Source organism: Herpailurus yagouaroundi, unplaced genomic scaffold (genome assembly GCF_014898765.1).
Source record: "Herpailurus yagouaroundi ecotype Mexico unplaced genomic scaffold, PumYag 191, whole genome shotgun sequence".
Lineage (NCBI taxonomy): Eukaryota > Metazoa > Chordata > Mammalia > Carnivora > Felidae > Herpailurus > Herpailurus yagouaroundi.
In genome coordinates, this window is record NW_024412422.1 from 6416179 (window position 1) to 6430114 (window position 13936).

At 51.4% G+C, this 13936-nt stretch overlaps 1 protein-coding gene across 3 annotated transcripts in view; it reads left to right on the forward strand.

The window, feature by feature from the left end:
- KSR2 (kinase suppressor of ras 2) overlaps positions 1-13936 on the forward strand; it is a 436616-nt gene that overhangs the window by 367431 nt on the left and 55249 nt on the right. For all 3 annotated transcript variants that reach the window (XM_040443767.1, XM_040443769.1, XM_040443768.1), the window contains exon 14: positions 1640-2007. In XM_040443767.1, the coding sequence (XP_040299701.1) occupies positions 1640-2007 (368 nt within the window). The remainder of the gene's footprint in view (positions 1-1639; positions 2008-13936) is intronic.

Consider the following 13936-nt stretch of genomic DNA (forward strand, 5'->3'; position numbering starts at 1 on the left):
GCCTTCCAAAGAACACGTGGGAGGAGGCAGAGTCCTGGGGACACCGAGCCTGGCAGGCTTTTGGGAATGGTCTGGGGCTTCTTCTCATCCGCCAGAACTTCTGGAGGAATAAACGAAGTGTCCTGGGTAAGAACCATGGACTCCTCAGCCCTGCGGGTGTGCCCCGAACTGAAAGGAATAGAGCCGGGGTTTCCAGAGAAAACCAGGTCCTTTCGGCAGGTGTTGTGGTCGTTGAAAAATTATCCCTGGGGAAGCCAGTGTTTCCTGTGTTGTTTCTCCTGAGTGGGCCGCGAGGGGCAAGTTTGCTCAGGTTTGGGCTCAGGAAGACCAGCGGCCAGCCAAAGGGCCACTGCCTCAGGCTGCTTAATCAGCCCCCAAGCCTCTGGGAATCCCCACTGGCTGGGGTGCCTGCTGCTCCCTCACTGGAGCTAAAGAAGCCGTGGGGCAGGACACTCCCAGCCCCCATGCTGGGAAGGTGGGTCCCTGGCCCTTGAGCGGCTAATGATCGTGGTGCTCACGCCTAAGTGTCCGGGGGGCCCCCGTGGGTGTGCTGGATAAAAATGCGAATTTCTGGCCCTGGCCTGCTGCTTTCTGATTGAGCAGCTCTGGGTGGGGCCCAGGAATCTGCATTTTCCCAGGAAGCCCAGTCGCTGTCGCATACAGGTGGTCAGGTCTGTGCAAGGAACTTAACAGCCTTTCGTGTCATTGGAAACCTCACACCATCCCCAGGGGCAGATTTTATCAGCTCCGCTTTATGACGGGGGAGAAAGGAAGTCTCAGAGAAGTCCCGTGGCTTGCCCAAAGTCACACAGAAGCCAGATTTCCACTCATTTCTTCTGATTGCTAAGCCCATCCTATCGGCCAGCCTCTCTGCCCTTGCGGCTGCATAGGAAGCCCAGGTGTCTGGCCTGTGCAGAGTAGCTGTGACCTCTCCCTTTTTCTGACTCATCCATCCCAAATTCCCTGGGGGAAATAAAAAAGGCGCTCTCCATTGAGGATCGTCACATGTTGTGTGCAGACAGCTGAGGCACACGTGGTTTAGCCTGTTGCCTTTATCACACACACGTTAAGGAGACAAGCCAAAACATCACGGTAGAATAGGAGGGCGTTGGATATTAGGAGTTGAGACACCTGAGGTTTAACCCTAGCTCTGCCTGGCTGTGTGATAGAGAGCCGGGCATCTCCCAGGGTGACCAGTCAACTCTGTTTGCTGGGACTGAAGGACTTCCCAAGGGGACTTTAAGTAATCTCTGCACCCAGTGTGGGGCTCCAGCTTACAACCTTGAGATCAAGAATCACATGCTGTACTGACGGAGCCTGTCAGGTGCCCCCACCAAGGGGACTTTCAGTGCCCAGACCAGGGAAGTCCCAGCAAACCGGAATGGGTGGCCCCCTAGCATTTCTCTTCCATGAACCTCAGTGTCCCCCTTAGCACAGGAGCGCGGGATTACCACGATCTCCCTTTCAGCCCCTTCATTGTATACGATTCTAGACGAGAGTGGCCTGCACTAATAGGTCTGTGTGCACACCAGCCGAAAATGCACATAGAGACATGTCCCAGTGGGACCCAGTGGGACCTCGTGGGAAGGCGGGGCAGCGTCAGGAGCCACTCTGACCGCCCTCCCCTTTCCGCCCACAGAATGAAGAGGGCCACGACGAGGCCGAGGAGTCAGAGGACGATTTTGAGGAGATGAACCTGTCCCTGCTCTCAGCCCGGAGCTTCCCACGCAAGGCCAGCCAGACCAGCATCTTCCTGCAGGAGTGGGACATCCCTTTTGAGCAGCTGGAGATTGGCGAGCTCATTGGAAAGGGCCGCTTCGGGCAGGTGTATCACGGCCGCTGGCATGGCGAGGTGGCCATCCGGCTGATCGACATCGAGAGGGATAATGAGGAACAGCTCAAGGCCTTCAAGCGGGAGGTGATGGCCTACAGGCAGACGCGGCATGAGAACGTGGTGCTCTTCATGGGTGCCTGCATGAGCCCACCCCACCTGGCCATCATCACCAGGTCAGTCCTGCCCCTGGGATCCCCACCCGTGGGTCCGTCCCCAGAGCTGTGCCTCTGGCAGAGTTGAGAAGTGGGGGTTTCCCGTTGACTCGTCGTTCCGGTGAATGGAGCGTCTCCAGCTCTACCGATTCATAATTGTGTGGTTCTAAGACTTGAGAGTCCAGGAAGTGCTTTTGATGGTAAAACTCTTTGGCAGAGCAGGGCCACGGGGAGAGCACTGAATGGAAGTTAGGAAAGTTGGTTCTAGATCCCTCCCCTCCACCCCCGCCGTGCCCCGAGTGTTTGTGAAACGATACCGCCGAGACTCACTGTCTCCACGTGTAAATTGAACGGATCGGGCTAAATCGGAAGTCGGCAGGCTTTTTCTGTAAAGGGCCCAGGAGAGAATAGTTGTGGCTTTATGGGCCAGACCGTTTCTGTAGCAACTGCTCCACTCTGCCACCGTGGTGGGAAAGGAGCCCCAGACAAGACGTAAGTGGATGTACGTGGCCGGGCGCCAATAAAACTTTACTTATAAAAGCTGGATTTGGCCCTCGGTCCCTGCTGTGCCGATTCTGGACTAAGATTGTGACAGCTGTTTCTCTGGCTTTCGTTAAAGCAGCAGATGACATGTGGAGAGCTTTACCATTGCTATCTTAAATGTCCAGGGTCTGCGGTCGATACCTGCACAGAAGGGGTAATTAACAGAGAACGGACATTAAGAAAACGTCAAATGATATCAGCTTTCCTGAACTTGCTCTCTAACCTCACCCAGTGACATGGGGCATTGGAAAAAAAAAAAATAGCTTTGGTTTCAGTCGAACAGTTGTGAAACTATCCTTTGGTGTGTGTGTCACGTCTGGCTGCCGTTCTCCCGTTGCATCAGGACTGGCCTGTGATGCCAGGAGTCACTTAGGAGCTGTCTGCTTCCCATTCTCAGCTCAAGCGATAAGATCTCAAACACGCAAGCCTCTCCTCTCGGCAGGTGCGTAGCAGGAGCTGTGAGCTCAGGGAAGAGCTGGTGCGTTTTGGGTCTGTTCCCTTGTGATACAGAGCATCCTTGAGTCCATTTATAAGACCTCAGTGGTCAGAAGAAAATGGGCTATTGTCTGTCATCATTGGTTATGCAGATGATGGATTGACTGGAACCCATGTGTTGGATGGTAAATGTTTTCAAAGGATTGGATTTCAGGAGATGGCTCTTCAGTCCTTAGACCAGGGTAAAAATGGTCGTCCTCCACTCTAAAAAGGACAGAAGAGGCTCTCAAATAACCAGCTCAGATCAGATTTAGGGGCTGAGCTGTTCCCATGAAGTGAGTGCATCAGTAAGCTTTTGCTGAGTAACAAATTACCCCCAACACTCAGAGTTTTCCTCTCTTCTATGGACAGTTCTGTGCTGAGCCAGGCCCAGTAGCTGGGCTCTTGGATATGTCTGTGGTCAGCAGGCAGGTCAGACAGGGGGCTGGTCCTTCTTGGATGGCCTCATTCACATGTCTGCAGGTTGACAGGTTATCAGCCGGCATGCCCCGATTCTCTTCCTCATGGTCTCTTATCCCCCAACAGCTTAGCTTGGGCTCATTCCCATCGTGGTCTCAGGGTTCCAAGTGAAGGAAGAGGTCAGGCCCTGATGGGCAAGGGCCTTTCCCTCCTCTATCTGTGTTGCATTGGCTGACGCACATTGGCCAAACCAAGTTGCGTGGTCAACCTAGATTCCCAGCACGAAGAAACAGACTCTGCCTCTGCACGGGAGGATTTGCAATGTCACGTTACAGGGACGTAGATGCAGGGAGGGGGACAGTTTGTGGCCACTTCTAAAACCTGCCACCACTCCTTTCCTCCTCTGTGATCTAGAACGTATCATTCTCGTGCAGAGCCCTTTACTTGGGGTGCATGCCGCTGGCCGTCTGCCCCACTGCTCCCACCAGTCCATCACCCCAAATTTCTCTCTGGTCAGCTCCTCACCTTCTGGCTTGTTAACTCCTCTTTTTTACGTCCCCAAACGAAAAATTTGAAATCCACTGTCTCCTCTCCTTACCTGGCTCTTCTGAGAACCTGTCGCCTCCCGCCCTCTGACTTGCTTGGTGTTATTGGTGGATCCCAGTTCCCCGAGCCTCCCTCACCCCTTTCCCAAGGGCTGGCTAATTGGAAGTGGACAGATTCAGTTAGCAGCCATCCTTGAAGAACGAGTGGTCATTATGAAAATGTGTCACTCATCCCATAAGCCAGCTGCGTTTCTGGCCCTTTTCTATTATGTACAAACTCTGTGCCCCCCCTCCCCCCCCTCCCCCGAGCGCGTAACTGCCTGCAGGTTTCGCAAATAGCGCAGCCTTTTCCTGGCACCGTGATAAAGACTCTGCAGCTTTGGGACATGTAATTGGTCTCTGAAGTGTTTTGGTATTTTGCGTGAAGAAGCCAGATGAGCCCCCGAGTGGCATTTATACCATATTATTGTGTCATTACATATTTATCTTAGGGAGGGGCCCTGTGCATCCCTCTCTCCCATTTAGCACCGTCCACTTGTTGACCATCAGGTCTCTTCTCTGAACGTTCAGTGTGAAACCTGGTATTCGAGTAATTGGGTTAATCACCTGCATCCGCATAATTGGCTGGCGGAGGTTGATGGTTGGACAATAGCCAACCAACTGGAACAATTTTTGGACCCTGGATTTATTTTACAGAGAACATAAGACCAGATAATTACCTGGCATATTCCGGCTAAATTCACAATGGCGTGTTCTAGCCAATTACTTAGTAATTATCATCGAAGTTAACAAGTATTTCTAAGATTAGCTTCCTTGTAATGCGATGTGTATGGCTCTTGGGGAATGAGTAATAACCAACTAGTTACCCAATTGCTATACCCACAAACACAATTAGCCGCAGGATTGCTAAATCGTTTCACGATTGGGTCATTATGAGATTATTGCTAAAGCTATTGGCAGTCTGCGCCATCGCTCATTTTAAAAACTCCAAATGGAATTTGAAAGCCGACAGAGTTGAATGAAGACACCTCCCATCGTTCTGCCTTGCTGCAGCGTTCTCTGGGCCTCAGTGTCCCCATCTGCTAATGAGGAGGTAGACATCGACGCTCGTGGCAGGGTCCCTCCGACTCTGACAAAATGCTTTGGTTCTCGGGGGATGGGCTGGTTTGAGAAGCAGCCTGGAACAGCTCTGGAGCAGGGCTTCTGGAAGTATGGTCCCCCCGGGTCCCCTGCGTCAGAGCCAGCAAAGGGAAGAAGGTCTTTTAAATGCAGAGGCCTGGGTGCTACACCTGTATTAGTTTCCCAGGGACATTGTGATTAGCACATACTTGGTGGCTTAAAATGACACGCGTTTAGGGATGCCTGGGTGGCTCAGTGGGTTAAGCATCCTACTCTTGATTTCGGCTGAGGTCATGATCTCAGTTTGTGAGTTCGAGCCCCACGTTGGACTCTGTGCTGAGCCTGGAGTCTGCTTGGGATTTTCTCTCTCCCTCTGTCTCTGCTCCTCTCTCTTTCCTTCTCTCTCTCTCAAAATCAAATAGGCATTTTTAAAACAACACACACTTATTGTTCTGCAGTTCTGAGATTGGAAATCCAGAGTGGGTCTCTAAAGTGAAGGGCTGTTCTCCTTTCTGGAGGCTCTGGAGTAGAACGTTTCCTTGTCTTTTGCAGCTTCTAGAAACGTTCTTTGCATTCTTTGGCTTGTGGCCCCTTCCTCCATCTTCAAAGGCAGCATCGTAGCCTCTTGCTTCCATGGTCACATAGCCTTCTTCATGGTCACAGGTCTCACTCTTACAAGGACACTTGTGATTGCATTTAGGACACAGCCACCCAGAAACACCTCTCATTTCAAGACTCTCAGCTTAAAATTTTGTTAATGTTTATTTATTTTTGAGAAAGAGACCGTGTGTGAGCTGGGGAAGGGACAGAGAGAGAGAGGGAGACACAGAATCCGAAGCAGGCTCCAGGCTCCCAGCTGTCAGCACAGAGCCCGACGCGGGGCTCAAACCCACGGACCGCGAGATCACGACCTGACCCGAAGTCGGACGCTTAATCAACAGAGCCACTCAGGCACCCCTCAAGACCCTCAATTAAAATCACATCTACAAAGTTCCTTCTGCAATATTGAGGTCACAGTTTCCCGGGATTAGAACCTGGATATCTTCAGGCTCCAGTTTTCAGTCTATCACATCACCTTGGATCTAGTGAATCAAGTCTGTTTGTAGGTTAAGACTTTCTAACCAAGCCCCCCCAGCCCATTCTAATCTGACTAATATTTGGGAACCACACCCTAGGGAGTATTACCAGGGAGTACCTACTGTGTACCCAGCATAGTGCAGAGGGAAATGGAAACAGGGAAGTTTTTGAAAACAAAACAAAACAAAACAAAAATAGACCAGACAAAATTACAAAATAATCAGGATCTCGGTGGGAAGAAATTTATTTATCCGGTGGTGACAGGAACATGGACCAACCTACCTCAGTTGGGTGCCATGGAGACAAAACCAAAGCAAAACGCTACAATTGACGTCGCCGGGAGGGCCTCATTAGGGGGGGCCTGATCCCACTGAACCATCGGGGCCATGTTACAGATGTGGAAACTGAGGCCAAGAGAGGAAAGTGGGGCCAGGACAAGAGCACAGGTCTCTGTGAATGCACTGCACCGTCTGACAGCTTGCAAACCCCATCGTCCCCCAAAGCTTGTCCATTCAGTCATTCTTTCATTCACCAGATACTTAGTAAACGCATTACGTAGCAGACACTTCCCTGGATGCGAGGGGATGATGGTGAGCAAGACAGATGTGGCCCTTGTTCTCAGAGTCCTGTCATTCTAGTGGGGGAGACAGACTACTGCTAAGTAGTAATGAGATCGTTTGAGTAGGATCATTTGAGTGTGTTGAAGGAAATAAACCAGAGCTGTGCCGCAGAGGGACGGGGGGACTGGAGTTATCTTAGGCGTGCATTGTGTGTGGGAGGATCCAGGTAGCCTCTCTGAAGAAGTGACATTTGGGCAGGCACCGGAGTGTGAGGAGCCAGCTGTGCAGAAAGGGCAGGGCACACCCAGTGGAGGGAACAGCACGTGCAAAGGCCCGGGGGTAGAATGAGCAGGATGTGCTTCAGACTGGAAACAAGACTGTGGTGGCAGAACATGGTAGAGAAGGACGAGAGGGTAGCTGGTGAGGAAGGAAGCTGGCGGGAGCCAGCCTGGGGCCAGGAGGGGTGCTCACGCCTGGTTGAGGCGGGCACTTTTTAAAATAATACCAATGCCTGCAACAGTCCCTCAGCCTCAGCTCTGTGACATTTATAGGGGTCTGGCCTGTGTGCTGTAGAATGGTTAGCAGGATCCCTGCCCCCTGCCCATGAGATACAATGGTACCAAGTCCCTAGTTGTGAGAACCGAAAATGTCTTCAGATATTGCCAGGTGTCCCCTGGGGCAAAGTCAGCCCCCAGTTGACAACCAGTGCCTGAGAGTCTCTGATTTAATTAGTCCGTATAGGCCTGGGGTTTCTGTACAAAACCTCCCCACATGACTCTTTTCTGGCAGCTGGGAGACCCCCCCGAGACCCTCTCCTGTAACGGCCTGGAACATTGGCGAGAGGTCTGGATTTTATGCTCAGGGAACCAGGCGGGTGGTGGGCCAGGGAAGGGGGAGGGGCGGGCAGGAACTGGTGTCTTCAAGGACAAATAAAACCTGAGAAACTCCCAAAATAGAGGGCGGGGGCCCAAGGGGAGTATTTTGACAGCCGCCGAGGCAACAAAAGCTCAAGGAAATGTCAGTGTATCGCCCCGGCTTCCCGCTACGGTCAGAGCAGATGACTTCACCAGGCGCCAGCATTCTTTCCCCGCAGCCCAGCCCACTGCCGGAGGCCAGACCAGACTGGGAAGCGTTGGGTTGTGAGAAGCCCCGCATGCATGGTTGCTGTTTTGAAGGTATGCACCAGCAGCGGGGGGGGGGGGAAGCCACCGCTAGGGAGGGAGAAGCCGCCCCCTTCTTCCCAGAAAGGTATCACAATGTCCCAAGGCCCTCATTAGCTCCCGCTGCAGCCCCTCCAGCCCCGTCTCTGGAAAGGAAGAGACGGTGAGCTTCGGGGGGCCGGGCAGAGACTACAGCTCCATCACATGGTTCCTTCCCTTGCACCTGCAGGAGGCACAGCTGATGCTCATGTCTGAAACCATTTCCCTGCTTGAGGGGCATTTATATTTAATGTGGATAAATGCAGAGCACCCAGAGTAAACCAAAAAAAAAAAAAAAAAGCAGCAGATTCCACCAGCCTTCAGCAAGCGCTTCGCTTCGGGCCAGGCGCGGCGATCTTCTCCCATTTATGATTGTGCCCACTTAACAAGTGGGAAAACTGAGGTCAGACGGGCGCAGGGAGCCCCCTGCCCGGGTCATAGAACAAATAACTGAGAGACCCTGGAACGGAGCAAACGTGTATCTAAACATCAGGCCAGCGTGTTGCTTCTTTGCCCTGCCCTGCATCAGCCAGGGCAAAGGGAGTAGGCAAGAATCTATCGCGGGAGTTCACCACCGCTTGATCACATCACACTTACCTGGGGGACTTGGTAACCGTACGAGAGCGAGGCCCCATCTTAGTTCAACGAGCCAAAGCCTCTGTCTTTTTGATTACGTTCCGGAGGACGAGATACACCACAGTTTGAGAGCCACTGGAGTTTTAAACTGGTTTCATTTCTTGTGGCTTTGATTCTGTGTATGTACTGAAATGTCCTGTAAGTGCCATGGGGCCAGCACACACACACGCGCACACACACACACACACGCATGCACACACACGCACATCTTGCATATACGCTCTATGTTACATACTTTCCCTCTCTTGCTCTTCATCTTACAAAACACAGTTACTCACTTGCTCGTTCCCTTCAAAAGACTCATTTTATTAACATCAGCAGTTCACTAAGTTCCCATAGCCCATAAGCCTCCCATCGCCCTCCTCCAATCTTTTTCTAGAATCCCCAAATTGTTTAAAGCCATGCTTCATAGTGTGTGGACCCCTGGCTAGCATCACCTGGGGACTTTTTAGAAAAGCAAATGTAAGGGGCACCGGGGTGGCTAATGGTTAAGTGTCCCACTCTTGATTTCGGCTCAGGGCACGATCTCATGTTCAAGCCCTGCTTCGGGCTCCTCGCGGAGTATGGAGCTTGCTTGGGATTCCCTCTCTCTCTCTCTCTGCCCCTTTCCTCTGCTTGCTATCTTACTCTGCAAGGGGGAAAATTTGTTTAAAAAGAAAAAGAGAAAGAAAGGCAAATGTAAGATAAAGAATCCCCTCCCTCCCAACCGGAAGCTCTGGGGGTGGGTCCACCTCTCTGGGTGTTAGGAAACCCTTCAGGACCCGCTTCCGTGCACTCGAGCTCAGAGCCATTGCTCTAAAGAAACGGATTCCCACCTCCTACCCTGAGTGAGCAGACTTTTCTGCTGCCGAGAGCTGCACACCCCATACCTCCTGCACCCTCACCGAGCGATTCTGCCAGGCGGCACTGAGAAGTGAGCAGCTGAGTCCGGAAGAGGTGAGGGCCGGGAATGTCCCAAGGTGAAGACCAGCAGGGGCCTGACAGCCACCGATTAGCTTCAGTGCTAACGTGAGTTCACCGCCTTCCGCAGACACGTATGGGACCCTGGCTGAGTGCCAGACCACGTGCTGGGTGCTCAGAACATAGTTCCTAGAGTTCATGCAGAGACTTTCCATTCCAGCTAAGGAGACTGTCAGTAACAAGTGAAACAGACAACGAAGTAAAATAATAAAGCATTGCATTAAGTGCTATGAGGGCCACAAACAGGGAAGGTTCAGAGTGACAGGAGGGGGTCAGAAGAGGTGTCTTAGAGGAGGTGACATTTAACTGAGACCTAATGGTGAGCAGCAGAGAAAGAACAGTCCAGGCAGTGGTACAGCAGGTGCAAAGGCCCTGAGGTGGGAATGAGATGGGCACGTTTGTGGGCCAGAAGGAAGCAGGATGGTAGGAAAGGGGCTGCGGGGCCTCAAAAGTGCAGATAAAGGTGTGGAGTTTATTCTGTTGCATCTGGAAGCCAATGAAAGATTTTAAACCAGAGTCACTCACACCCCCCACCCCCCCTGGAAGTTTCCTGATGGCCTGGCTGCTTGCTGCCTCCTCTTGCACTGAGCAAGTTGGTTGGGTGTATCAGACTCATTTGCTTGAGAGCAGTGACAGCATCAGCCCAGCCCTGAAGGACACACACAGAGGAAACAGGACTCTGGGGTGTCCTGACCGTCAGTGTGGTGTTCCCACCTGTGTGGGACTTCAGGAAAGACGCCTGAGCGGTTGCTCTGCATTTGTGAAGTTGAAGATGCTTTCTCCGGGATGCGAGTAGGAGGGAGCAGGACAACAGGGGCATTGCGTAAACATCTTATTGGATACAGGGCTTGGGATGTGCGCCCCAGGAAAGAGAAGGAAGGACAGGATTCCCCCACTGCTTTCAGGAAGATTTTTTTGTTTTAATTTCTCATTGGGCTAGTGTCCTCTGTCCCACCCAGTCGCCGGGTGCCCAGAATCTGAGTACAGTTTTGCGGTCACGTGAGGCTGACTGTATCCCCCATACGCACGCGATAACCAGCCACACCCGTCTCTCGGGGACAAGGTAGTAATGAAATCCCGTGGGGCCTCATTTGCACATCATTCCAAATCCGGTCAATATCAGGAGCTATTTAATAGACGATGTTCAACTCTAGATCAGTTCTTGTTTTTCATGTTTCAAACCTAATCGCTCCAAGCTGCAGTATTTAACAGACAAAGGAAGGGCTCTGCCTTCTGCTAAGACACTAGCAGCTCCGTGCCCGAATGAGATCTTGACTTGCTTTTCCTGTAACTCTGTACTTGTGGGCTTTCTGATGTTTTTTTCCCTCCAGGCCAGTTTGATTGTCCTAAATATAACATACAGGAGTGGGGGAGGGGGCGCTGAGCACATGGAGACTCTGTCCCCCCTCATCTACTAGAATCGGCTTCCTTTCATGTTCAAAGAGCTGAATTGCTTTCCCTTTATAAAGCACAGCTGAAAAGGTTTTTTGTCTGTGGCTGCCTTTAATTGTGCTAGAATGTAGAGCACCCCGGGACTTTTGTGAAGGGAGCGCTATAAATGCACTGCATCATTACCATTATTATTATTAGCACCATCGCATGTACATTGCATACGCCTGTTGGTAAATGATCACATGACCAGCAGAGGACTTGCCTGGGTGAAGACTTTGCCACTGGCCACCATGTTCCTCGAATCTCAAAGATCCTAAATTAGCGTGCGTGCCATCTGTCATCACTTAACAAGTAACTTGTGTGTCTTACCGCCCAAGTGAAAACTCGTTTGTTAGTGAGAATGCGGATCAGCAAAAAGAAGAACATGAAATTCACCTGTAATGTCTGCAGCCGGAGGCAGTCACATTAGCATTTCGGTGTATATCCTTCCAGGCAGTTCCCTCAGTGTGCGTGCAAACTCAGTTTGTATTTGTCAGAGTAATGGTAGCTGCTGTAACAAATAAGCCTTAAAGCATTAGGCGGCTTTACACAATAGAAATCCATTTCTTGCTCACAGAATAGTCCAAGGTGGGTGTTCCTGGGCGGTAGGTGGCTTTTCCTTGTGTGGGGGGGAATCCAAGACCAATTCCATCTTTTGGACCCATCCTTAAGGCTCAGGGACCTCTGCCTCAGCTGAGGAAAGAAGAAAATACATAGAGGTCGCATGCATCCTACCCATGCGTCACGGGCTGGCACCGTCCCTTGACCACACCTGGCTGCAGGGGAGGCTGAGGAAGAGCCAGCCAGCTGTATTCCCAGTAGGAAAATGACATGGGTTTTGGTGACGAGCCAGCAGCTCTGTGACACACATTTGTGGATAGATCTTCTACCCACTGAAGACAGACTCACCCAGCAGCACTGGTCTATGACTTGCTTGTTTCACCAAATAGATGTTATGAACACTCCCTTTTGGGGGGACTTGAGTCTATGGCAAATTTCTTCACCTTTATGGACCTCTGTTTGTTCACCTGTAAAATGGGATGACCTTTTTCTCTCTTGCAAGGGAGTGATAAGAATCAGAGATCAGGCTATAGCCCAATGCCTCCTATAAGCAGAGGTGCTCAATACGTTGTGTCTCCCAGCTGCCATCGTAATAATGATGATATTCTAACAATGATGATGGTGATAAGGATAGCGGCAGAAGCAAGTAAGAGTAGCAGTATTTTTTCTCCTTGGCATCCTACAAGCCGCAGGTGTTTTGCGTTGATTATAATATCAGATGATACGAGGTGATGGCTGTAGTCTGACCTCTGGGCCTCGTAGCCCAGCTCTGCTCCTGGCTTGTACGTTGGCCATGTTACCTAACTTGTGTAAGCTTCGAGCCATCCGTAAGGAGATGTTGAGAGAGGAGCTGGATATACTGCTCTCCAGCTCAGATGGAAGGTTGCGGCTGGAAATAACCGTGTGTGAGTCATCGGCATAGAAGTGGTGATTGAAGCCGTAAGCTCCTGTGGAAGCTGAGGCCATCCAGGGAGGAGCAGGAGGTCGCCCAAGGACGGAGCCTGGAGCATTCCAGCGCTGCGTGTCTTGGTGGGGAAGGGTCCCCGTGCACAGGGGACTGAGGAGGAGCAGGCAGGGCTACAGGAAACCAGAAGAGCCTGGGGTCCTGAAGCCAGTCCCAAGCGGTGCCCCACTGCCCACCCCCACCCCCGACAATCCCCTCGTATGACATCACTGTGTTTTATTTTCATTAGAGCGCTTCTCACCATAAGATGACGTTTTGTTCCTCGGTTTGCCTGCTTGCCTTTCATCTGTTTTCCCTACACCCCTCCTCCCAACTTAGAACATACGCCCCAGGAAAGCAGAATCTCAGCTGTTTGACTCACCTCTGTATCCCCAGCCTCTAAAACACGAGCTCCTCCTTAAATACTTGTTGGATGAATGGATAACTGTTTCCAAAAATACATTCACACATATTATCGCGGCCTGATCCTCTAGGCAAGTCTAGCGGCAGACAATGAGTGGTACTATTTATTCAGAATCACCGAGAAATGAGTGGGACATAAGTGAAATGTAGTACAGACTGGGTGGGGGGGTGTGCCTATAGGACGTGGGAGAATTAACAGGGATGAAAAGAAAGAGATGCCAATTATGCGATGTGAATTATAACAATGCAGTACAGAGACTGAGTGATTAGGGGGTATTGGCCCCAAACATTCATCATATACGAGGTCCTTCCTGGGTGTGATGGTGGGAGTAAGGAAGGGAAGGCGCGACCTCTCCCGTGGAGCTCACAGGTCACTGGATGATTCCCAAACAGTGTCATAATCTCTGCAAATGTACCTAGGGGGTTATGGGGACCCAGAGCTGGCCCCATACCCAACCAAGGAACTGGCCAGATGGACAAGAAGGTATTGGCATTCTTGGGGCACCCAGGTGGCTCAGTGGGTTAAGCAGCCGACTCTTGATTGTGGCTCAGGTCATGATCTCACGGTTTGTGGGTCCGAACCCCGCGTCGGTCTCCATGCTGGCAGTGCGGAGTCTGTTTGGGATTCCCTCTCTCCCTCTCTCTCTGCCCTTCCCCCACTTGTGTGTACTCACTCTCTCCCTCAAAATAAATAAATAAACTTAAGGATGCCAATACTTTTTTTTTTTTAATTTTTTTTTTCAACGTTTATTTATTTTTGGGACAGAGAGAGACAGAGCATGAACGGGGGAGGGGCAGAGAGAGAGGGAGACAGAGAATCGGAAACAGGCTCCAGGCTCCGAGCCATCAGCCCAGAGCCCGACGCGGGGCTCGAACTCCCAGACCGCTTGATCGTGACCTGGCTGAAGTCGGCCGCTTAACCGACTGCGCCACCCAGGCGCCCCTACCAATACTTTTTTTTTAAACGGTAGGAACCATAATGCAAAGGGCTGGATGTGGGAGGGAACAAGACGGGGAAGGGACAGAGGAGTCAGGAGCTGGGGTATAGGGTCCATACGG